This window comes from Oryctolagus cuniculus, chromosome 15 (genome assembly GCF_051225735.1).
Source record: "Oryctolagus cuniculus isolate XC-2025 breed Fujian yellow rabbit chromosome 15, ASM5122573v1, whole genome shotgun sequence".
In the NCBI taxonomy this organism is placed as follows: domain Eukaryota; kingdom Metazoa; phylum Chordata; class Mammalia; order Lagomorpha; family Leporidae; genus Oryctolagus; species Oryctolagus cuniculus.
The window spans coordinates 84,616,234-84,641,874 of record NC_142881.1 but is presented as its reverse complement, the minus strand read 5'-3'; the positions used below and the strand labels follow the sequence as shown (position 1 = coordinate 84,641,874).

Below are 25,641 nucleotides of genomic sequence, written 5' to 3'. Positions count from 1 at the left end.
CAGGAGCCGAAGTTGGGAATCACACTGGCGCTCTGCTATGGGACACTGGGCCGAACTCCTGCCCCCAGGCCCTCTCTCAGTTACCCAGGGTAATCGCCCCTTTCATGAACTCATCAGCTGATTCGGGGTCTTGGCTGCTTATGCAAAATCCCATTGCTTTTGCTGTGGAACGTGAGCTAATCACAGGAGCCTTGTGCCTCATGTTCAAGGGTCTCCCCCATGCGCAGGGTGGAATTCCAAAGGGTGCGCATGCCAGGGGCAGAATTCTGAGAGTGTGGTAGAATCCTGCCCACTCCACCTGCCCCAGAGGCGGGCAAGATGAGTAGCAGGTGCATCTGCCTGCAGCTCAGACCTGGCAGGAGGCAGCCCAGGCTGGGTGCAGAAGCTAGAACAGGGAGGAAGTGGAAGACTCGGCGTTCAAGGCCCTCTCTGTGGAATCAGACACAGAGTCGCCCACTCACTCGGCTGGACATGTTTTATGGACAGGAGTAACTATCTTTGCTTAGTGCAGGGCCCAGGCAAGAGAGCCGCTGGGGCAGACACTCCGTTAATAACCTTCATGGAACCTGCTGGAACTCTCATTTCCTTAGTTTCTTCTTTACACCAACTCTGCTTCGCTTAAATTTATTTTTAGCCAAATCTTTACTTCTCAAGTGTGAAGTGGAAAACCAGCAATTCTTGTTATAAATAGAAGTGAACCATAAAAATAAATAAAAGAAACATGGGCTTGTGAATTTCTTTTGAACTTGCAGGCTGCTCTTTTTTTTTTTTGTAAGGTTCATTTTATTTATTTGAAAGGCATATTGACAGAGACAGATGGAGACACACACACACACACACACAGAGAGAGAGAGAGAGAGAGAGAGAGAGAGAGAGAGAAAGAGAGAGAGAGAGAGAGAGAGAGAGAGAGTTTCCATCTGCTGGATTACTTTCCAAATGGTCGCAATGGCCAGGCTTGGCCAGGAGCCAGGAACTCCATCCTGGTGTCCCATGTGGGTGGCAGGGGCCCACTTTGGCCATCTTCTACTGCCTTCAAAGCCACATTAGCAAGGAGCAAAATAGGAAGTGGAGCAACCAGGACTCTAACTGTCACTCTGATGTGGGATGCTGGTGTCACAAGCGGCAGCTGTATCCGCTGTGCCACAACTCCAGCCCCAGGCTGTTCTCTCCCTCTTCCTCTCCTCTCTCCTCTCCCCTCTCCCCTCTCCCTTCTTCCCTTTATACTCTTCACTCTCCCTCTCTCTCAAAAGGGAATTTAGAAGTATGAGGGAGATGGCAGACAGATTCCAGAAGAAAAATGCTATTCCTCATAGATGAAGGAGTGAGCAGTTGACACAAGGTTGCCAGATGCCTCCCCATTGCTGTGTCAAGTGAGTAGCCCAGGAATCAGGTTCGGACTGAGCACTGCAGGGGTGGGGGACCTGGCCCGCCCCCTGTGAGGAAGAGGGAGGCTGATGGGACACAGTGGGGGGTTAGGTTGCTCCCACAAGCAGCTCTGGAGCTGCGATGCCCTCTTAGAGTGGTCCCAAGTAGAGGCAAGGCAGCTCCATGTAGACCAGCTACAAGAGATGCCATGAGCCCCCAGAAGCAGAGATGTGGCTGAGTCAGGGCGCCCCCTTCAGGCAGCTGAGACAGGGCCTCCGCTGGGAGCCAGGGGCAGCAGGAGACACTGCCGGCAGCTGGGGGAGCCAGGGCTTGCTTGCTGTGTCTCGGGGGGTGCTGGGCAGCACGGCAGTGTGCACCGTAATCCCCCTTCTCCAGAGCACGGGCCACGCGCTCGAGGTGGGAACTGTGCTCATGCCCAGGATTCGGCCTGGGCTAGCGACAGGTGTGGATGCGGCACCTGCTGCTGCTGCTGCTGGGCTTGGGACCTCAGGCCCTCATCACCTACCACTCGTTCTAGATTCTTCTCCATCTCAGTTAGTGCCTTGATTGACTTACCTAGACCATCCGATGGGGTGGACCAGACTCTCACCCCTGGGCTCACCGTGTCTTTCTCAGGCTGTGGCTCTGGACATCTTCTCTTTGCCATCAGAATCCTGCAGGGAAGTCCAAGATATGCCAGGGGAGCCCCTGGGGGCTAACCACAGCCTCCCTGCCCTGTGCTACAGCAGAGGGCCCATGGCACATGCAGGATGGTGCCTCCTCTCCCCCCCCCCCCACTGGGTCTGAAGACATGGGAGCTGAGAGAGATTGGACAGCACCTGTCGCTATCACCACTGGTGGACACACTCCTCCTGGGGGCCCCAGGACCTCCAGAGCCACGGGCCTGGAGCTGAGGAAGTACAATGGCCCTGATGAGGGGCAACCACTCCCGCTTCCACACCTTGGCTCCAGGACCAATGGCGCCTACCAGCAGGGAATGTTGCATGTTGGCTATTGGTTTATGGCGTGTGTTGCGCTGTGGAGGAGGGTGGAGCTCCAGCCATTCTTTCCAGTGCTCTAGCATTGAGATGTGACAAGTCAGAAGGTCCCACTGGCTGCTTCGGTATAAAGCAAGTCTCTGGATCCAGGGCTATGTCACAGAGGGTCCTGAAGGAGTGGGTGGTGGTCTGATGGTCCAGGCAGGGACTTTGCAGGCAAGTACAGCAAACTCTACCCACAATAAGTATACAAGATGGAAAGACTCTAGTTAATCATCCTCGCACTAAGTAATTGGCTTGATTAGCCAGGGATGGGGTCTTCCCAGGGCCCAGCATTGGTGTCCCTTGGTGGGAGAGTGGGCATGGAAAGGGGCAGGCTGGACAGCCCTGGCTACTGGGCGTCAAGGCTCACAAGTGTGGCAGGCCTTCCAACACTCACAGACTGCCCCACCGCCCTCTGCAGAACAGATGTCTTCCCAAGGCCTCCAAAGCCCGTGCTGCTTCTTGCTGGTTTAGTCTGATTTCAGGGAGTCCTCAATTGGCTGTTCAGTGGAATACCCAAGATGGCCCGAGGCCATCCACTCCAGAGGCAGTAGAGCCAAAATGGCCCTAGGCAAAGAAAAGCACGAAACCGTAAATGCACAGGGGGCCCTGCACCATGGCCAAGAAAACTGCTTCAAGACTTTTCTGAGATCTGATGAAAAGGGACACACTCACTGAATCAAAGGCTACAGAGCACGCACTCAGGGCCACGCCAGTCTGCTCCAGCCAAGACAGCGCATCTGGCACGGCTGCAGCATTGGACTGCGTCGGCAAGCATGTGTGTCCCTCTCTAGCACGTTGTCTGGTGTCTCTAGTGGCCAGACCAGTGACTCATGAGATGCTGCTAGACTCTACCACCCTCACCCTTGGGACACAACATGGATGGATCTAGCTGGGGCAAGGATAGAGAACAGTTCTAGAAGCTTCCCTACTGCCCTAGCTGTTACTCTGCAGACTCTGACAGAGCTACCAGTGATGCACCTTCCATCTTTGCACTGGGAGCTTGGGGAAATGGAGTAGCCAGGAGTGCAGGGGCTTGGGGAGCTAGGCCGGAACTGGCCTCCATGGATCCAATACTCCGTCCTCACAGGGGGATCCTCGCTGTCAAGGTCAGCTCAGAGCCTGCCCATCCGTCGTTGGAGTGGACGGGTGCCCCCTCCCCCTGAGCAAGTGGCCCTGGGTCCCTTTGGGGGAGCAGGAGGGTCATTCCCATCTCTTTTTTTCCTGTGGTGTTGCAATAGCCTTCCTCCTGGGGCCGCAGCCTCTCTTTCACTCAATGTGTTCCTTTTCTAAAAACTGGCTCTGGTCCGGGAATTGGGCAAGAAGGCCATTCCTTCTGGGGAGGTTGTCAGCAGCGGTCTTCGCCCAGTCTTGACTTTTTTTGAACCGTACAGCTTGCACACACGCTCGTGGGCTGCCCATCAGTATGGCCCTCGGGGACGCTGTTTCTCACTCAGCACCTCTGCCGCTGCGCTCCTTAGCCACTCCCCTGTTTAGAGACCCTGTCATCCCCAACTCCCACCCCAGGCCCCAGCCTTCAGACGGCAGCCACCCCGAGGCTCTGTGCCGTGCTTGTGCCCTCGCCCTAGCAGGGCCCTATCACTCAGGCAGATGGAGGGCTCCTGTGGAGCCCTTTGCTGGTGCAGACATGCGGTGGTGTCCCAGCCTCGTGTGCTGCCTCTGATCAAGCATATCCACCTTCATGTCTACTTGGGGAGACACGCCTAGTTATGGCAACACCTCTGGCACAGATAAATTGCTTAGTGCAGGCTTCTGCTTATTCCAAGCATCCGGGAGGCAGTGATAACATATCCGCCCCATCCCCTTGGGCCCCTGCCGTGGTATAGACCTTGAATCGTGGGAGAGAGCTCTGCCCCAGCCAATGCTCTCTCCCAGCCGCTTCAGGCGCTGCCTCTGAAGAGCCTCAGGTGTACAGTGTCCCCCCCCCCCTTCCTGGGCCAGCTCTGCCCAGGGTGGGTTAGATGGGGACAAGATCCCAATGTTCACCCGGCAGCCAGGGGATGGCTGTGCACAGGTGACAAGAAGGATAAATGTCTGTATCATCTTAACTTGTATTTCTGTTTGAGGGACTGGGGTTGCCGGGGTTGGGGACATGGAGCTCCCAGGAGCTGGGAACTCAGCCCAAGTCGCCCGCTTGGGTGGCAGCGACTCCACCACTGCCTCCCGTGTATTCACAGGAAGTGGGAATTAGGAACAGATCTGAGAATTGAAGCCAGATGCTCTGATCCGGGACTCAGGTGTCTAAACTCTTGAGTATTAACTGCCTGGCCAAAGGCCTGCCCAGCCAGCCTCATCTCCAAGCAGAGGATGTAGGCACCGCTCCCTCAGGCCCAGTGTGTGCGGAGACCCAGGGCTGTAATCTTCTCGGGTACATCAACCAAGATCCTCCACCTCCAAGTCTCAGGGCTCCAGTCCTTTCCATCCAGGGGCTTGACTTTTGCAAAATGGGGTTCAGAATCCAACCACCTCTGCTGTCTTCATATTTAAGCCCCGGGCCTGATCCTGAGCCGTGCCTTAGACCAGGTGTCTCAGGAAAGAGACTATGGGATGCCAAGGTAAGCGCAGAGGTATAAGCAGTAGTGCTGGTCCCACCGCGCCTCTAGGGGTGTGGAGAGAACAAGGATGGCCAGAGGGAGGAGCTGAATGTGACACAGGGGGCCCCAACACAGCCCCCTGGAGCATCCTGGAGCCATACCTGCGTGGCCTGATCATTGCATTAGGCGGTCCCCAGCGAGGGAGGTGACGCTGGGAGAGGCAGCGATGTGGGTGGCTGCCCGACCTTCTTGGGAAGGGCTCAGCCATGAGCCATCTGCACACAACAGTGCTGGCAGCTGAGGACACGCGTGCCTGGGTCCTGGAGGGGGGATTTGGGGGCACATCCCGGCACCTACTGCTGTCACCTGAAGGCCTGAAGGCGCCAGAGAAGAGGGCGGGATGAGGACTCAGGGAATGCTGGGAATTCCTGGGCGTGAGAGGTGTGGCCAAGGCCAGGTGGCAAGGAACCTGAATGGCAGGATGAGGACGCCAGGCTCCGCGCCCCCGCACAGCAGCGCATGCGCGGGTTCTGAGGCTTACCCAGGGGCTGGAAGGAGACCAAGGGACTCCTCATTCTCAAAGTGTCCCTCAGGCTGCCTGTCCCACAGACCGCTTTTAACAGGCAGGCTCTGGCCAACTCAAACACACACGCACACCCCCCACCCCCCGCCCCCACAGCCCCCTCCCCAAAGCCGCCCCCTTCGAATTGTCGCTCCCACAGTGCCGCATTCATCTGTCCCTCTCCTAAATAGTCCCAGTGTTCAGCCTTCACGAGGAGTAGTCCCAATTCCCATGTTTGCTCGGAGAGCACCGTATTTCATCAAACCGGAGCCCACGCCGGCTCAGATTACTGCCCAGACAATGTCCTGTAATCCTGGTTGAGTCACATGTCATGGGTATTTTAGCAAAACAGAAATGAATGGCCCGCACCACCCCAGGAAGCCGCGGGAGAGCCGGGGTCCCGCCCCCGGGGAAGTCGTGCCTTCCAAGGGGCTGGCTTTGATTCTCCTGGTTGCCCCCGACGGCCAGAAAGAGGGTAGGGGCTGAGAGCAGTCACTCCACTATAAAACGTGAACTCCGCGGATGGATTTTGCCAGAGCAAAGAATAAAAATCTGTCCTTGATTATAAAGTCCTTGGTGCTTGTTATTTTACAGATTTATGGCGCTCCGGCCCGGCGGCCTGGGGCGGCCCTGGGATTCCTGTCTCTAGCGCCCCACAGCTCACGCCCGGAACAAGAACAGGGAGTCCTGCACATGCCTTTTGTCCGTAGGCCTGAGAGCTTTGAACATCCACACGGAGACCTGTAAATCATCCTTTCAGTCTTGGGCTGGGGATCGGCACACACTGATCACAGCGGCTTGGGCACAGGGGTCTGTGACTTCCTCACCCAGGGACACCTCCCCCTGTGCCTTTCCCTCTTAGCTCTTGGCACTGTGTGCTAGGAAATGCGTTTTCCCCTACAGAGCAAGGAACAGCCAGGCGAGGCCCTCTCCCCAGATTCCCCAGTGTCTGGTCCATGTGAAATGGGCTACAGGCTCCATTCAAGGTGGCATGAATGGCGGCGCCCTCATGCTAAAACCTTACTGATCATTGAGGGAGCAGCCTGCACTTGTCCCCTTTTTGAGCTACGAAACCAAGGCCCCGAGAAGGCAAGGAAGTAGCTGAAAGTCACGCAGCCAGGAAGTTGTGAGAATAAACACAGGAACCCAGTCCCAACTGGCTTTGCAGGGTTGTACAGATCCTCTCAACATCCAAGAAATGGGTTGGCATGAGGCCACAGACCCCAGAGTGGAGTTTGCGGCTGAAACAGGGTCTGGGGTCAGCCTTTTTATTGAAAGGGGAGGTTACCAGGGTTCAGAGAGGCCGAGGGGCTGCACCCGAGGGCTGGTGAGTGTTGTAGACTTCCCAGCCACAAACTAACTAGACAACATCCTGAAACATTTTTTTTTCCACGGGAACATTGCATTCTTGATGGACTGACAGACACAGGCAAGCCTGCACTTTAGAACTAGCCCAGGTGCTAGTCTCAGTCTCACCTAACCCTGTATGCTCACGGAAACCCTACAACTGCTGAGATATCGCATGGCAGAGAGGCCCCAAAGGCGGAGGGCACCCCCAAACAACCTCACACCTCTCTGCAGAGAGCACTCTCCACGCCAGTTGGCAAGTTCAAGCTCACAGCATGCCCCCCCGCCCCGGGGCAGGGTGTGTGTGCGGAGAGCTCAGACTGGGGTTCTCCCAGGCTCAGGAAGATTGTGAAGGGAGCTCTCAGACCTCGGAGTTGGGAGGACTTGTAGCCATCCACACAGCCCGCCATCTCAGCTCTTGTTTGCAGCCGCGGCCCGAGCTACTAAAACACCCTGGCTGGCTGGCTCCACAATTAGCTCCTTTCCAGGCTGGAAGCCCTGTTCTGCATGAGCTGTGATGGCACAGACATTGTTCCTTCCCTCGGCCAGGCCGTCGCGGGGGCCGTGCTGGGAGCCAGCGAGGATGTGACCCGGTGGTAATCTGAATTGCTTTACCAAACACATTTTTATCCCATCATCCCGGCTACATGAAAGAGAGCCACAGCGGCTCTAGTGTTCGCGACTTTACAATCCCGCTGTTCAGCCATAAAATGAGGCAAGAAATATTAGCCAGCCCCGGCTGATGCCTTAATTCTTTCCCAACAATGTCAGAGGAGCCGTAGCCTACAGGTTTTAGTGCCGGCTGAAGCCTGACCCTCGGGCCGCCTTGAATGGAGCCGGGAATGAGTTAAGGAGGGCCGGGAGGCTTTCACGGACAGGGATCCCGAATAGCCCAGCTTGTGCCGGCCTCCCGCAGACTCACCCCGCTTTTCACAGGCCCCGATTGTGTACGGGGCCCCAGCAGAGACAAAACTGCCCCTGGGCAGAGGTTACCCCCAGGCGGTGCAGGTCAGGGGCGTTGTGGGGGAGAAGTGGGGGGGGCTCCGAAGGGAAGTGATGGGCACAAGGAGAAGCAGGGAGCTGGGGTGGGGTGGGGGAGGGAGCAATAAAAGATGGCTTGGACCATTTTAAGGAGAGATTCATCAAGGCCCCAGGCTTCGCGCGGCTCGATCGCCTGGTCTCTGCGCGCCCTGTTTTTTGAAACCCGGTTCACAGAACAAATGTTGCTCCCGGGATGTCGAATGCAGTGGAAGCTTCGTTGCGGAATAAATAAAATGTCCCTTCCAGGCTGAGGCTCTCCATGGGATGGCCTCGTGCTTGACACCAAGAGAGCTTAACAAATGCCAAACGGGTTGTGTCTTACACACCCACAGAAGGTTTCTCCAGCAATTTTTCAATTATTGCATTGTGAGCCCTCCAAGAAAAGTAACTCTTTTGGCTGTCAGAACCTAATGTTACCCAGCAAAGGGAACAGAGCATTCGCGGGTTGGCAAATAGTGCCCGGGAATGCAGCACGGACAGTTCCTGGGAACTTCTCGGAGAACTAAGGCTCGTCGGGCGCCATGCTGCCCTCCTAGGGACCCTGGGCGGTGGGGTGGGGGCCCTTAGGATCCTGACTCAGTGAGATGATGCCTTCTCAAAAGAATGTTTTGAAATGCATAGGATCAAACATGAACAGTTATAAAGGAAACCAATAACTAGGAGGCAGTTACCAAAACTATTTTTAAGACAAGTTTGCAACATAGTAACATAGTGAGAGGCCCATCCCAGGCGATTTCAGAGTTCAGGGAGAATGGAATTAAAAGATAAGTTTATGTCGGTGCAAAAGAAAATATTGACGTCCATGCAGATCTTCAAAAAGTTCATAGAAAAAAAACATGATGATAAAACTATGCATGGATTTCAATTTTTTTTGGCACCAACATGAACTTATCTTTGAATTCCACAAACCGTTTGAAGTCCTCTATTTATTAATTCATTAACTGACTCCCAGCCGGCCAAACAATGCCTCCAATTTTAAAGTGGCGAGAAGCAAAAACGGGACTTTAGGATGTAGCCGGCACCTCTCCCGTGATAGGAAAACATCAGCGGGTGGTGGGTGACGGTGACAAAGTCCCACACCTCATACCAGTGTGGCTGGTTGCCTGCATTTCTGTTAGCAAACACTGAATTTCAGTTAACATTAGCAAAAATAAAAAACGGGCTAAAAAAAAAAAAAAAAAAAAAAAGCAGATCCACGGGGTCCCTGGATTCCAGCCATGGACAGGAAATCTTGCTAGAGAGGGAAGACCACACTCAAGATCTCCCACCCTAAGCATACACCAGACTCGCTTCACCCTCCCTTCCCTGGGGCCCATCCTCAGGAGAGCCACCACCCGCACCCCTCCCCCTCTCGCTCTGATGTTTGCAAAGGTTTTAAAGCAACTTGAAAGGTCCTCGCTGAAGACTCCAGGTCTCAGCTTCTTGGGGGCCTTGTGCCTTGTAAGCACTGTGGAAAAGGCGGGGTCCCCTACTCAGCTGATTCTGCATCAGAATCTGGCTGTTGCTCCCACCGCTGTGAGCTTTGGGGGCCAGAGCCTTTCTTCTCAGAGCCTGCCCAGGCGGGGTTTCCGACGCGCATTGGCTCAGAAGCAACTGGGGCGCGCACACACACCCCCTCCCCGGTCTTGCTGGGCGAGCTGTCGGCTTGCAACCTCAGCCGGCGCATGCCATTGCAGGGGCAACCCGGCAGGCGGGCCCCCTCCAAAAGCAGCCCAGCCCCCGCACGGCCCGGGCCCCGGCCAGGCTGCGGCGCCGACACACAGCAGCCGGTCCCAGGGCCGGGTCTCCGGCTCCAGGCGCGGGAGCGGGGCGCGCGCTCGCCCACGCCCACGCCCCCCCCCCCCCAACACTCGCGGGCGCACACCCTGGCGCGCGCACGTACACGGCAGCCGGGCCGGGGACGCTGTCGGCAGCAGTGGTCCCGGGGTGAGAGCAGCCGGGTCTCCCCGAGGGCACCGCCGGCCGCCCCGCCCCGTCCCGCCCCGCCCCCTCGAGCCCGCTGAGCCCGGCGCTCCGTGGGCTGCGAAGTTCCTCCGCGCGAGTCCGCCCAGGCAGTGCCCCGGCTTCTGCTCGTCTCGGCTCCGCTGGGGCTCCCAACGGCCGTGACCGCAGCCCCGGGGGCTCCCGGCCGCCAGTCCCGCGCGCATCTCGGGACCCAACGCCCCGCGCCCCCAGACTGCCCGGGCTCCCCGCGCGCCTTCCCGCCGCCGAGTCTGGTGGCCGCCTCCGGTGCGCCCGCGCTCTCCCTCCACCTCCTCCTCCTCCTCCTCCAGGGCTCCTGTCCTTCGCCGGCGTCACCCCACCATGGCTCGTGGCCCCGCTCGGACCGGTCCGAGGCCGGAGCCCCCGCTGCTACCGCTGCTGCCGCTGTTTCTGCTGCTGCTCCGGGACGCAGGCGGCAGCCACACAGCCCCTGCCTGGTCCGCGGCCTCCGATGGCCTGCGAGGGGACGAGGACCCGCAGCCGTCCCCGGGGGACGCGACCGCCGCACTGGGTCCTGGCGCCCAGGACATGGTCGCTGTCCACATGCTTCGGCTTTATGAGAAGTACAGCCGGCGGGGCGCACGGCCTGGAGCTGGCAACACGGTGCGCAGCTTCCGTGCCCGGCTGGGTAAGTAGCGGGTGCCTCTGCACCCCCTCTCCCCACTCTGGCTGGCTCCCTTGTCAGCCCTCCCCAACTCGACACGCTGCTTCTGCTCTTCCTTCTGTTCACTCACTCATTCATTCATTCACTGACGATTCAGGCTGTGAGCTTGCAGTAGGCACACCTGAGTGGCGCCGAGGTCCCGCCCCCGGGGACTCTGACTTTTGCTGGACACACACGTTCCCATATGCAGGGCGGCCATGGGACATGGGTTGGGCAAGTGTCCTGGTCCCCCAGGGGTCAAGTGTGGGGGCCCTTGCTGGCTGAGGAGGGCACCCCCCAAGAGGACATCAGGCAACCCTAATAGAACCCAGGCCCCAGGGCCCAGGCAAGAAGTGCGGGCCTCCAGCCTGGGGCGTGTTAGAGGTAGCCGAGTGGCCTGGGAAGGACCTTGGGTACATGGGACTGAGCATGAAGTTTATCAGGCTACAAGGGTTTGAGGTAGGGGCCAGGAGCTTGGGCAGTGGGAGCATCCCACCCCTTTCCTGCCACACTACTCATCCTGGATGGAGCCAGGTTGGGCTGTATCTGCAGGCCCCCAGGGCAAGCGGAGGTGCAGGGGTGGTGGGAAGACCCTTGTTGTCATGGTGACCACTCAAGGCTGCAGAATGCTGTTCCAAAAGCTGTGGGTGTGGGTCCCCTGCAGCCTGTGGGGGAGGAGGCGATTCATCAGGAGAAACCCCGCTCCGTGCTCAGGCTCCTCTCTGGAGGTGGAGAGGAGCTAGCCCTGTCTTGGGGCCAGACAGTCGGGGGTCATGCAGTGGGACCCAGCGCAGCATCTGTGACCTCAGAGCCAGATGTGGGGAGCTGGGCCTCTCCACCAGAGCGGCTGCAGGCCCTGGTCCTCCACTGAGCAGCCTTGGTGGCTCCTGTGTCCCTCGGCCACTGCCTGGAGTCCATTCCTGGAGTGAAGGTAGTTAGGGAAGCCACAGTAGAGATATCTGTCATGAGCATGACCCGAGCGAGTCCCGAGTGGGCTTGAGGGCCCTCACCTATGACATGGGCAGAGCATACAGGATCTGTCCTGTGGGGCTTCAGGACAGAGGAAATGAAGCCGTATGTGTGGGTTTGAGCCCAGCCCAGCCCAGCTCATATGGCTGCTGGTGCATGGCATTCCCCAGGGAGGACAGAGCCTGGGGCTGAGCACTCTGGGTTTGTATGGGTGTAGAGTGGACCTCGTTCTTGATGAAGCAGGGAGGGACCTTGCTGCCCCTGGGGACAGGCCTGGGTGTGGAGGTGCACGTTTCTGTCTCTGCTTTGTGGAATGGGCTGGGATCCGTAACAGTGGAGCGTGGGGTGTTAACCCTACCACCGCCACCACCAGAAGGACCTGGAGACAGACTTCACAGCCAGCACTCCCATGAGACACTTGTCCTGGATGGAGCCATGCAGAAGCCTGGCCGGCTGGGCTGTATGTGCAGGCCCCAGGAGGAGACTTGGGTGCGGTGACTGTGGCAAAGCTGTAGCTGTTCTCGCTGCCTTCACCTCGCTGCCTCGTCCCTATCAGCTCGGAGCCCAGGCCCTGGGAGGGGTAGTGTGGAGCAGACGTGTCTGGGAAATCAGAATTCTGGAACAATCTGGAACTGTCTGACAAACCCCCCCCCCTTTTTTTTTTGGGAACCCAGAGATGAACTTGGGCACAAAGCCCAGCTTCCCCAGCCTCTGGCTGTGTGCTGTGGTACACGTTGTAGGCCTCTGGGCGTCCGTTGCCTTGTGTGTGCAGTGAGCAGGTAAGGACTGGGTGGGACAAGGAAGGTTTTATGCTTAGCGTAGGGTAGGGAGGTTGATTTCTCACTCCATCCCTTGAGTCATCTGTGTTGGCTTTGCCAGCCTCAGTGTGCCTGCTGCTTTTTTTGGTCTGTTTCTAAGATTGATTTATTTATTTGAAAGGCAGAGTGACAGAGAGAGAAGAAGAGACAGAGACAGAAAGAGAGGTCTTCCATCCACTGGTTCATTTCCCAAAGGCCACAACAGCCAGGGCTGCACCAGCCCAAAGCCAGGAGCCAGGAGCTCCATCCAGGTCCATGTGGATACAGGGGCCCAAGTACTTGGGCCATCACCTGTTGCCTTCCCAGGTGCATTATTAGGAAGCTGGACTGAAAGTGGAGGGCTTGGGAGTTGAACCAGCACTCCCATATGGGATGTGGGCATCCCAAGAAGTGGCTTTTTTTTTTTTTTAAAGATTTATTTATTTGAAAGGCAGAGTTACCGAGAGAGAGAAGGAGAGATAGGGAGAGAGAGAGAGAGAGACAGAGACAGAGAAATCTTCCATCCAGTGATTCACTCTCCAAATAGCTGCAATGGCCAGAGTGGGCTGATATGAAGCCAGGAGCCAGGAATTTCTTTCAGGTCCCCCACATGGGTTCAGGGACCCAAGCACTTGGGCCATCCTCCACTGCTATCCCAGGCCATTAGCAGAGAGCTGGATCGGAAGTGGAGCAGCCAGGAGGACCCATATGGGGTGCTGGCACCAGAGATGGAGGCTTAACCTGCTGTGCCACAGTGCCAGCCCCTTAAGCAGTGGCTTGATCATTGTGACCACATCTGCTCTGTGCGTGGAGGGAGGTGTGGGCCTGAGCAGAGGCCCCTCATCTCATGAAGGGGGCCACCAGGGCAGGGCTCCAGTCTGGTCTTGACTGGGTGTCTGCTGCTTCAGTGGAGAACTCCTTTTCCCAAAAGGCAGCTGCATCCATTCCCCTGGACCCTTGGTGCAGTAACTGCATTCCTCCGCTGTCACCAAGCCAGCACCGGAGGACAGCCTGTGAGCTGGACTGGGAAGGTGCAAGCACCCAGTGCTGTGACTGAGGTGGGGGACTTGACCGTGACCCAGAGTTTTGTTGTTTTTTTTTTTCACTTGGAAAATTGGGTTAAAAATGATCCCTTCCTGATAGCGATTTTTATAAAATAAACAGAGACACGTCAAGTACTGAAAACCATTTCCTGCACACATAAATGTCAACCGTTTGTTTAGGAGCCCTTACTCCTGCAGCGCCCTCTGCCCTACCTTCTGTCTCCTGCTGAATTCTGCATCCATGGAGAGAACCTTTGAGCTCAGCCCTCAAGGGCTGGGCTAGACCGCTCACACCTCACGCTCCCACAGAATGACCCGTGTTGAAATGTGAGCTTCCTTAACCTTCAGTGTGACACTGAACTTGAGTGAGGTCCTTCCTTTCCAAAATGTGTAACACTGCATACTCCTCTGTCAAAACTGCCCCCAGTCAAGTTCAGTAGCTTCCTGCTATGCCCTAAGTACCCTGTTTGGTTGCAGGTGCCGTGAGCTGAAAGGACACAGCCGTGCGCAGGTGCTGGCTTGGTCCACAAAGCTCATGGGGGCTGGGATGGTGGGGAGAAGCAGGCAGAAGAGTAGGGTAGTGGGACAGTGGTGCCATGGAGAGATGAACGGGGTGGTGAGAGGTTCAGGGATGCCTTTGCAGAGCAGGTGAGGCTCCAGGGGACCTTAGAGTGCAGATTCAGTTTCAGCAGGTGTGGAAGTGAGGCAGCCCTCGGAGCGTCAGGAGCTGTTGGGAGTTTGGCTTTACCGAGGAAATAAAGTGCAGAGAGAGAGGTAGGGGAGAGAGGTGGATGAGCAGGAAGCAGTCAGGCGGTGGAGAGCTTTGAGTGTTAGGAGTTTGTCTGTAGGCAATGAGGTGGCACCTGCTGGGGCTGTGTGTGACAGACAGCAAGGAGGGAGGGAAGAGAGGGGCTGCAGGGAGAGAGGGGGTGAGGAGAGAGAGCAGCGGGGTTATAAAAGGAATGTGTACGTACTGGGGAAAGTCGAGATCATGGAGGGACCGCAGTGAAGAATAGCATCTCTAATCACACACCCAGATACAACCAGAGGGAAAGGGGGATACTGCAAAAAGTTCGTGCAAAAATTAGAAGTTGATCTTGCGGCCAATCACTTTTGAAATGAAGAGTTTTCTCATCATACACATTTTCATGAACTTTTTGAACACCTCTTGTATGCATAGATTGCAAATTTTTTTGTTCCAAAATCTTTCTTCTTTTTAAAGATGTACTTGTTTGAAAGGCAGAGTGACAGAGAAACAGAGAGAGAGACAGAGAGACAGAGAGACAGAGAGAGATCTTCCATCTGCTGGTTCACTCCCCAGTGCCCACAACAGCCAGAGCTGGACCAGGCTGAAGTCAGGAGCCAGGAACTCCATCTGCGTCTCCCCCATGGGTGCGGGGCCCCAAGCACTTGGGCCATCTTCCGCAGCTTTCCCAGGTGTGTTAGCAGGGAGCTGGAGAGGAAACAGAGCATCTGGGACTCAAAGCGGCACTCTGATATGGGATGTGGGAGTCCCAAGTGATGACTTAACCTGCGGTGACACGGCATCAGCCCCTATAGATGATTCAATTTTGAAGCATGAGTGTCACATAAGGGGGTGACAGTTCTGGGATTCCTGTTGTCCTTGAGGTCGGCTCTGGAATGAAGTTTCTGGCAGGCAGGATACAGCATTCAGGAGGCAAAGCCAGCAGGGTCTGGGGGTTGAATAGAAGCAGGAGGGGCAGGAGAGGAAGAGGCAGTGTGGTCTCCTGGGACAAGAGGGGTAGCAGTGATGGCGTGGTGCCCTGAGCGGTGCCAGCCCCTGCAGCCACCTGGCCAATGTGTTCCTAGCCTGTGCTTGGTGCCAGACATTGCGCTGTGAGTGAGCTCTGCAGAGCCGATCTCACAACTTTCACAGGTGCATCCACACACTCCGCCCCTTTACCAATGAGAAAACGGAGGCACAAGGAGGTCCCAGGACTTGCTCAAGGCCCCACAGCTAGCAAACAATGCAAGCAGGAGGTTCACTGGAGCTGACACTCAGGACAAATCGAGTCCCTGACCCTGTCCATGGCCACCCCAGGCTGGCCCACCCCTTGCTGCCTTCACCCAGCCTTCTCACGCTAGTCACCCTGGTGGCCGTTTCAGGGGAATGGAGGAAGTACAGCTCTGGATGAGTGCTACAGCAGGTCAGGCTTCCTCTTGCAATGCCAGCATCCCATACGGGTGCCGGTTCAAGTCCCGGCTGCTCCACACCCCATCCAGCTCCCTGCTAATGCACCTGGGAAAGAAGCAGAAGATGGCCCAAGTGCTTGCGCCCTGCCACCCAAGTGGGAGACCTGGATGAAGTTCCTGGCTCTTAGCTTCAGCCTGTGGCCATTTGGGGAATGAACCAGCAGATGGAAGATTCTCTCTCTCTCTCTCTCTCTCTGGCTTTCAAATAAATACATCTTCTTAGTTAATTAATTACTGGCAGATCCATCTGAAGGGCTGCTCTTGGCTAGGGTTTGGCCAGCAGAGAATTTACAGGTGCCATTGGACTAGGAGGTCCCTCCCCCAACCAGTGCCCTCAGGAAGGAGCACAGCGGTCAGATTACTGGGCATTCCAGACACACGCATGGAGAGGTAAGCTCGGTCCTTCCCTGCCTGGTGATTCGGAACCCAGAAACATCTCAAAAGTGACCTGTGCTTGCAAAACACGTGGCAATGACAGTCTGTCCATTTGCTCTTAGGCATGTCCAATTTACAACCAGAGTGCATGGGGGCAAAGGGCGTGGGCTCAAGGTCAGCCAGGCCAGGCTGTGTGGCCTTGGGCAGGTGATCTGGCCTCTCTGGGGCTCCAGCTTTGTGTGCAGAATGAATGCCCTTGGCTTTATCCCTCAGCATGAAATGAGTACTCAGACATGCAGAGCCCCCAGCACGGGGCCAAGCACATACCTGGACCTCAGAACTCCATAACTGGTAAACACTGTTACAGGCTGAGCATCCCCAACCAGAAACCCCACGTCGCAAGTGCCCCAGAATCCCCAACTTCGAGAGTGCCCACAAGTGGAAAATTCCACACCTGACCTCATGTGACCAGCCCCAGTCAGAACCCAAGCACACAGAAAATGTATAGAATCGCCTTCAGGCTGTGTGTGTACCCGAGCACACAGAGTGTGTGGAAGGTGGATGTGAGGCCTAAGGGAACTCCCTGCTTAGACTTGGCCCATCCGGAAGTGAGCTCATGTATCTGCAAATCTGAAAATACCGCAGATCCGAAAGTCACAATTCCAGTCAAGGATGCTGTATTCCTATGTAGAGAGAACATAGGAGGGAAGTTCTGGCTAGAGAGCTGGATTTGCACATCTACTGAGTCTTTGCAGACCAGACAAAGCCTGTGGGCTTCTTAAGGATGCACTCTCCGTGCTCCTGGGCAGCAGCAGGAGCCCCCTGTGCTAACTGACAGGCCTGGGGCTTCCCTGGGCAGGATGTGTGTGGGGAGTCCCACACTACAGTGACACACGGCTCTGAGCACGACCGGCCCGAGGATCCAGCAATGAGGCAAGCATGACCCTGCCCTCCTGGAGCTCATGGGTTCTGCAGGGGCTCTGTGGGGACACAAGGACAGAGCAAACACGAGCCAGGATGTCCGGAGCTGCTGAGATGCAGAGAGATGGAGTGGGTCTTCCCAACACTTGTGAGGGATGGCATTTGAGCAGAGACCTGAAAGGGGGTGGAGCAACCCCTGGGGGAGGAGCCATGAAGGAAGAGGTGGGGCAGAGGGACAGGGCTGTGCTGGGGACAAAGTTGGAGATGCAGGCAGGACAAGCAGGCCTTGTGTTGGTGAAAGATGGAGTTTTAGTTTAGTGTCAGTGGAAGGCTCTGAGCTGCAGCACCAGCACCCTGGGGCCCCCTGGGACAGTGCCCTATGAAAGTGATGGGACAGGGACACTGCTGCTGGCCTTGTCACTGTCATCAGCAGCCTGCTCCCCCAGGAGGCTGAGGCCTCCACTGGTCATCGTCGCCTGGTCCCCAGGCAGCCCCACTGTTAGAGAACAAGGTTGGCAAGTATTAATTGGGAGAAATGAGAAGGGGGGGAGGCCTTTTCCCGCTGTGAGCCAGGGACCAGCACGGTGGCTAGGTCAGAGCGACTTCTCTTCAGGGCCTTCTCCAAGCAGAGGACTTCGTGTAATGTCCCTGCTCTCAGCCTGAAGTCCCCTGCATGCATGCGTGCAGGTGCACACAGAGGACCAGCCTGGGGGCCCAGCTGTGCTGCAGGTGGGGGTGACCCATCTGGACCTCAACAGCTCCCATCAGGGAGAGTATTTAAGAGCAGGCTGCCCCTAAGGGGTGGGCTCCCTGTGACTGCAGATGTGATGGCCAGAACTCCTGAGGGCTGGCCAAAATAGGGATCAAGCCCCTGGCGCTCACGGCCATGCGTGTGGGAAAGCCAAGTTCACGTGTGTATCAGGGCCCTGTGCTGCGGCTGACCGCTGGAGCCGCTGAGGGACTGGTCACCTCTCTGGTAGGGGTGTCGTGAGGATAAGGTGATGTCCAGGAGTGTCACCTGAGCTGTGACCCCCTGGATGTCCATCTGCTTTCCTCCCTCCTTAAGAGTAAGGGAAAACCTACGGTGGAATTTTGCCTCCTTCCCATCAGAAAGGAAGAACTTAGAACTAAAGATTCTGGTTGAAAAAGAATGTGGTAGCTACAGGTGTCAGAGAGGTGGCACCCCAAGCCATGAGTCTCGGGGAGCCCAGCGTCACCCCACCACACCTCTCCCAGGCTGGGGAGCTCTTTCCTCTTCTGGCTCTACCAGTCACGGTGGCAGGGGGAGGGAGGGGCTGGGGCCCCGGCCACGTGGGTCACCTTCTGGGCGGCAGCATTACGGGGCAACAAGAAACACACCTGCTCCCCTCCGAATCCGAGAAAGGGCTTTGCCGGGGCTGAGCCTGGGCAGAGTCCATGGCCCCACAGAGCTTCTCCCTCCCTCCCTCACTCCTCTCTCCTCCTTCTGCCCCCCTCCCTTCCCTGCCTTCCGCAGGGGAACATTGCCAGTCCCCAACTTCCTTCCCAGTTTGTTCTTTGAGGATAACCAAGGGCGCCCCCTTCCGTCAAACGTGAGCCCTGCGAGGCGATTTGGGGACCTTCCCTGCACACGCAGTTCTGGGCCCTGGGCGGGAGAGCCTGCGGAGCAGGGCGCGAGGCCGTGCGGGCAGCTCACGGGCTGCGGTGTGTTCTCCCTCCGGCAGACGTGGTCGACCAGAAGGCCGTGTATGTCTTCAATCTGACGTCCATGCAGGATTCGGAGATGATCCTCACGGCCACCTTTCACTTCTACCTGGAGCCGCAGCGGCGGTGGCCCCCGGCGCGCGGGCTGGCCGCAGGCCCGCCCGCGCGCCCGCACCTGCTCCTCCGCAGCCTCCCGCACAACGCGGCCACGCAGGGGCTGCTCCGCGCTGCCCTGGCCCTGGCGCCGCCGCCGCCGCCGCGCGGCCTATGGCAGGCCCGGGACATCTCAGCCGTGGTCCAGGCGGCCCGCAGAGACGGCGAGCTGCTCCTGTCCGCTCAGCTCGACCCCGGGGACAAGAGCCCAGGACTGCACAGGCCCGGCGCCCATGCGCCCTACATCCTCGTCTACGCCAACGATCTGGCCATCTCGGAGCCAAACAGCGTGGCCGTGACCCTGCAGCGATACGACCCCTTCCAGACCGGGGACCCCGAGCCGCGCCCGGCCCCCAACGGCTCCAGCGACCCCCGCGTGCGCCGGGCGGCCGCGCAGGCCTCCGGGCCTCTGCACGACAACGAACTGCCCGGGCTGCACGAGAGGCGGGCGCCGGCCGTGGCTCACGGCCCGCGTCACCACAAGCACGAGCTGTGGCCGGGCCCCTTGCGAGCGCTGAGGCCAAGGCCGGGGCGCAGGGACCGGCGCAGGAAGGGCCCGGAGCTGTTCGCCGCCTCCGCCGCCTCCTCGCAGGTGCTGGACTTCGACGAGAAAACGATGCAGAAAGCCCGCAGGAGGCAGTGGGATGAGCCCCGGGTCTGCTCCCGGAGGTACCTGAAGGTGGACTTCGCAGACATCGGCTGGAACGAGTGGATCATCTCACCCAAGGCCTTCGATGCCTACTACTGTGCGGGCGCCTGCGAGTTCCCCATGCCCAAGGTAGGGCCTGACCCCAGACCCCTGCAGGTCCCTCTACCTGCAAGGCCTTGATTGCCCCATCTGCAAAATGGGGCATCTGGCTCCAGGCACAGAACAGGTAGGTCACAGTGGCCAAGTGGCAGCCGACTGGGTGGACCCAGCCCTCGGATTTGTTTTGGCTTTAGCTTTTGAACGTGCTGACTTGGCTAAATTGGAATTTTTAAATCAGAACATTTTTGTTTTGAAAAACAAGAGAGGCACCCCCTACAAGGATTTATTGATTTTATTTGATAGGCAGAGTTAGAGAGAGAGAGAGAGAGAGAGAGAGAGATCTTCCATCACTGGTCTATTCCCCCAGATGACTACAATTGTCAGGACTGGGCCAAGCTAAAATCAGGAGCCAGGAGCTTCATCCGGGTCTCCCACGTGGGTGCAGGGGCCCAAGGACTTGGGCCATTGTCTGCTTCTTCCCTAGATGCATTAGCAAGGAGCTGGATTGGAAAGTGGAGCAGCCGGGACCCGAACCAGCATCCATATGGGATGCTGGCACTGCAGGCAGCAGCTTTACCCGCAAGGCCAGAATGCTGGCCTCGAAAAGCCATATCTGTATAGACGTGTGCTCCTGGGAGCACTCACTTCACAGGCTGCGTGCATGCTGCCCCCTGTAGGCAGTGCATGTCCCTTCTAGGCCAAAGCCATGGCACCTGCTGCTGGTGGGGACCTCAGGGCACTGGCTTCTGGGACCAGCAGCCTCGGTGGCTCCCCCAGTGTGGGTGGGCTTCCTCCTCCATCCAGCTCAGAGCAAGGACCCACAGGACAGCAACTTCTCCCTGTGTGCTGTTTTATCCATGGCCCTGGCCCTGGGCCGTGGCCCTGTCGGTCCCTCTCCCTGTGGTCTGCTCGGTGGCGGGCTGGCTGCCCTCCATGTCACAGTTTCCATCTGCTTAGCTACTCTGAGGCCAGGTAATGCCTTCCCCTCCAAAGAAGGAAGTCAGTGCATAAATCCAATTTGAATGTAAATAAATCAGCCAGCTGGGAAAGCCCAGGCCAGACAAGGGAGGGAGGGTGATTAACCTGCTTGGGGATTCTAGGGCTTCTCCCTAAAGCCCTGTAGAGGAAAGGGGGGCAGGGAGAGGTGGTTCACAGAGAGGCCACATCAGCACTGTGCTTGCCTTATCAGCTGGCTCTCGCCACCTCCCAGTACGCAAGGTACCAGCCCAAACTCTGCAGGCGCAGGTGTCCCAGCCTCCCGCATAAGCAAACAAAGGATTTTTTCTGGTCAGCTGCACCGTGTAGAAAACTTGGCGTAGCTGGGGATGGTGTCCCAAGCAGTGTCTCCGCTGAGCCAAACATCTGCCTCTATTTAATTTAAGCCTCAGCGTGTTCAGTAAAATGAAGGTCTCTCACACCTGGTAAAACAGGTAGGATGGTAAGATGGGGCCGCGGAAGTGGAGCAGCCCCTGTCGCTCCAAGTCAGACACACCTGGGGAGCGTCAGCTCCCTGTGGCAAGCCCCGGGGCGCCGGCTTCGGTGCCTAGGGCATGGTCACCCAGGAGGCGTGTCTACAGCAGTCCACACCCTGGCAGCCCCAGGGCCCCCAGCGCCTTTCCAGGCTTCCCCTGCCAGCATCCCTGCATTCAGTGGGCTGTGTGAGGCGCGAGCGCCCCCCAGTGGCCAGTGCCCGGTAAGGGTCATGGCGTCCCTCGGGGAAGCAGGAAGCTAGCTAGCTTTTCTTGCAGGGAAAACGTGCCCCAGGCTTGGTGATCTGGTCTTTGCTTGGGGCTCTGGGTCCGCAGCAGGGCAGAGCTATGTGGGCTAGGGCCCTGACGCCAGCGTGCGTGAGCGGGAGACGGCGGAGCGCTGGAGTAACGCTGCTGCCCCTGCCCCTTGCAGGTTGTCCGCCCGTCCAACCACGCCACCATCCAGAGCATCGTCAGGGCCGTGGGTGTGGTGCCCGGCGTGCCGGGGCCCTGCTGCGTCCCCGACAAGATGAGCTCCCTCGGGGTGCTGTTCCTGGACGAGAGTCGGAACGTGGTTCTGAAGGTGTACCCCAACATGTCCGTGGAGACCTGCGCCTGCCGCTAAGACCCCTGCAGCATGGCTTCAGGAAGCTGGGGCTGCAGCCGTAGGCACGGGACCAAGTGGGGCCGGGGCCACAGAGGGGCCGGGACTCTGTCCTGGGGGCGTTCCGTGCTGCGGACTTGGTCCCGTCCTTTCTGCTCACCTGCTGGAGGTGGCCGTGTCCACAGGGCTGGCCTCTTGTGGTCAGCACCTCATAAGGAGGAGGAGGAGGACTCTCACTCCCTTCCCGCGTGGGAGCATCTCTGGGGGACGTGCGATTTGGGCCACAACGCGGTGACTCTGGACATCCCAGCTCACAGTGGGGGGGGGGTGTCTCCACTTTTAGCCCTACCGCGGAAGCTCCTATACACCCAGTATGCACCTGTAACCCATACCTGGCCCGTGTTTCTTAATATATATTTTTATTGTAAAGCAAAAAGGAGGGGGCTGACCCCGGTTCTCCACAGACGTATTCGCGCTGATGAAGTGGGTTGTTGAAACATGCCACGTGCCTACTAAAAAGTAACCGAGATGTTATATTTTTGTAAATTCTACTTTCTATGCTGTAGATGCTGTACGTTATGTGTTTTTATGAAAAGCTAATAAATTAAAGATACAGTGGTATCTTGAAAGACCCTCACCCCTTCCAAAATCCTGATGGAGCCAGAGACACAGAGCAGGGGACACAGCCTCTGTTAGGGTTGGGGGGAGGTCTCCCAGGCCATCTCTGGACCCTGCTATGCTCTTGCCAAGCTCCAGAAACCCCCAGGGGGCTCCCCCATCCAGTCTGATCCCCACCCTGGAACGCCACCAAGGTGGGACATAGCCCCAGCAGGCCTTGTGGCCTCCTGGAGCTCCCTTGAAATCACTAACCTGGGGGAGCACCTATTGATTGGGAGGTGTCTGAGGCATTTAAAAGAGCGCCTGGGGTTGCCTGGGCAGAGACCTTTTTTAACTTGGGGTTGTTGAAGCCAATGAGGCTTAACAGGAGCTATCCGAGGTCACTGGAGGTCCAGACACAGCTATGGGATGGGACGGGCCACAGAGTCTGCTTGTGCTAACTGTAGGGCAGTCCCCAGCAGCCCCGTCCCAGAAACAGCAGCCCCTCACTCCCCCATGTCTATGTGGCCGCAGTGCCCCCAAGCGATGCCCTGGCGTTTCTGAAGGACACTGCATCCGGTCTGAAGCTGATGCATCCCAGCCCTGTCAGCCGGGTTCTGAGAGGCTGCCGCGGCCCCGGGGATCCTCGGAGGACACTGGAAGTGGCAGGCCTCCTCTGACAGGGCACACAAGAGGAGAGAAGCAGCCCAGGCTTCTGTCCGAGGCAGGGCGCCAGCGACTGGGGCTCCCGTGCCAAGGAGACGCAGGTAAGGACCCACTGGACTGCTGTCCAGATGCCGTGGGTGGCTCTGTGAGGTTAGGGCCTCCTGTCTCCAGGCTGCCCCCAGGTGGAGCTGACTGGGGAGTGCTGGCACCCAGTTCTCCATCTCTCTGCAGGTGCAGAGGCTCTGGAAGCCAGGGGACCCCTGAGCAAGGCTGCAGTGGCAGCCACTGGAGGCCAAGCTGGGGAGAGAGAGGCCCCAGAGTCAGCAAGGAAGGGAGAACCTCAAGAATGACCCCAGGACACTCATGTGAGCAGCTGCCATGGGACAGGGGCATGGGCTTTGGGACAGGGACAGCCACCTGCCTTCCCTGCAAATCGGCCGCCAGCAGCCACGCCCCACAGCAGCCTCGGCTCCGCGACGCCTTCACTCCATGTTGCTCTTTATTCCTGTAGAGCTGTGCATGGGACAAGGGCTCCTATGTAGCCACAGGGGCTGCCCTGCCAACTTCCCGCTGGGTCCTGCACAGTCCTTTGGGGAACATGGCAGGGTGTAAGGAACAGTAAAGTTGAGCCCAAGCCTTGCAGCTTGCTACGACCCCAAATCTCTTCTTCCATATATTAGCTCCCTCCTGCCGCCTCCCCCCTCGCCATCTTTTCTCATTCTCTGCTCCCTTGCCGTTTTTGATACAGATGGGATATCTTGTGCCCTTACCTTTCTCTTCCTGGCATCTCTGGGGGACCTTCAGGATCTCCCCCAAATGCCCGCAAGTCCCCTGGGTGTTCCCTGTTGGATTTCTGGTGTGGGGGAAGGCAGACTGAGAACTCTCTGTGGGGGTCCAACCACATGCAGGGGCTCGAGCCTAGGCTGGTGGGAAGGTGTCCAGGGGGTGCCAGCTTCCCTGGGGTGAGGGGCGTGCCCGGGGAATGCCACCTGCACCTGCTGTCATCATTGAGTCCTCCAGTTTGCAAAGCACCGGGCAATTTACTGATGGCTCCTCATGCAGCCTCCCAGCAGCCTGGTTCCCCTGCCCAGCTGGCATCCTGGAAACCAGGCTTAGGAGGAAAGGACAAGCAACACACCCACCATGGCTCACCAAGACCAGGCAGTGCCAGGCTCATGGCCCTGGCTGCCTGAGCTGAGGCCTCTGTGGCCAGGGCTGACCGTGAATTTCCTGGCCAGTGACCACTCCCAGAGGCATTGCGTGCTCTTGCAGAGGAGAGTCACAAAATAACTTCTTTCCCTGTAAAGCCAAAAAAACAACATCTTATCAGGGCCAGGGTCCTGGCACAGCAAGTTAAGCCACCGCCTGCAATGCCAGCATCCCATAGGAGAACTGTTTAAAAAAAGATTAATTTTATTTGAAAGAGGAAGAGAGAGAGAGAGAGAGAGAGAGAGAGAGAGAGAGAGAGAGAGAGAGAGGTCTTCTATCTGCTGGTTCACTCCCCAGATGGCTGCAATGGCCAGAGCTGCGTCGATCCGAAGCCAGGAGCCAGGAGCTTGTTCCAGGTCTCCCATGTGGGTGCAGGGGCCCGAGGACTTGGGCCATCTTCTACTGCTTTCCCAGGCCACAGCAGAGAGCTGGATTGGAAGAGGAGCAGCCAAGACTAGAACTGGCACTCATAGGGGATGCCGGTGCCTCAGGCCAGGGCTTTAACCCGCTGTGCCACAGCGCCAGCCCCAGAAACACTGTTTCAAGTCCCAGCTGCTCCACTTTCGGACCGGCTCCCTGCTAATGCAACCTGGGAAAGCAGTGGAGGGCCCCTGCTCCCCACATGGGGGATCTGGATGGAGTTCCAGGCTCCTGGTCAGCTGTTGCTGCTGTTTGGGAGTGAGTCAATGGATGGAAAAGGTTGGGGAAACTGCCTGGTGCATCCCTTTTACTGCAAGGCGAGAGGAAACCGAGCTCAGGGACCCCAGGCATCCCTAGGTCCAGGCCTCTCATAGAATGTCACCAAGGCTGCAGCCTGTAACTGCTGCCACTGTGGCCAGCAAGGAGTCTGCCATGCTGAGCATGGGAGGGCAGAGAAGGGGAGCCCAGAGGAGGAGTGGGGGAGACGCTACAAAGACATCGATTCTGGGGCCAACCTGGAAGGGGGACCTGGCGTGGCTGCTGGCACCGGGGTGCTGCTTATGCAAGGAGCTTGTCCCCCCCTCACCCACCCCCAGCCATGAGTTTTGCACCAACACGTTTGACAGCTCCCCTCTACCAAAACCTGGAAACAGAAAATCCTTCAAGGTAAACAGATGCTTCTGGGATTTCGGCCCTTGTCCCTTCCACTGCCAGAAGCCATGCTCTTCCTTCAGGTCTGGTCCCCTCCCCCTGCGTCTTCCCTTGTCTGGCCCAGCCCTGATGCTGCCTCCTCCAATGGCACAGGAAATCTCCGTGTGTGAGTCGGGGTGCGTGGGTGAGCAGAAGTGAAATCAGAAGAGACCTCCTAAAATTTTACACTAAAATGTGGCCCCTTAAAGTTCCCTAGAAATGCTATCCGGGGTGCCACATGTACTACCGGAATTTGGGGTGCCATATGATTTCACCACGGGCTTATTACTAAATCCCCGATATTAATAAGCCCAAGAGGGTTCTTGCCTAATATTCAGAGAAGAATTCTAAATACCGGATCTGTCGGTTGATGTGTGAACTTGAACTTGCACCAGACTCACAGGTTGCCGGGGTCACTGGGCATTGTGTCTGACGCAGGCTGAGACAGGGCTCCTTTCCTGCTGGTTCGGGAGCCACGCTTGGAGAATAGGTGGCTTCGCACTGGGGTGTCCTGGGGCGTATGTGGTTCTCAGCCTCTGGAGATGGC

General features: G+C 57.6%; 1 protein-coding gene across 1 annotated transcript; it reads left to right on the top strand.

Annotated features, from left to right (window-relative positions):
• The first annotated feature begins 9,783 nt into the window (after nucleotides 1–9,783).
• On the top strand, nucleotides 9,784–22,149 carry GDF10 (growth differentiation factor 10). The gene is made up of 3 exons (XM_051837510.3): nucleotides 9,784–10,521; nucleotides 18,559–19,469; nucleotides 21,342–22,149. Exons 1-3 carry the CDS (start codon nucleotides 10,215–10,217, stop codon nucleotides 21,531–21,533), a joined length of 1,410 nt encoding a protein of 469 aa, XP_051693470.1. The 5' UTR covers nucleotides 9,784–10,214; the 3' UTR covers nucleotides 21,534–22,149.
• Nucleotides 22,150–25,641: the final 3,492 nt, after the last annotated feature.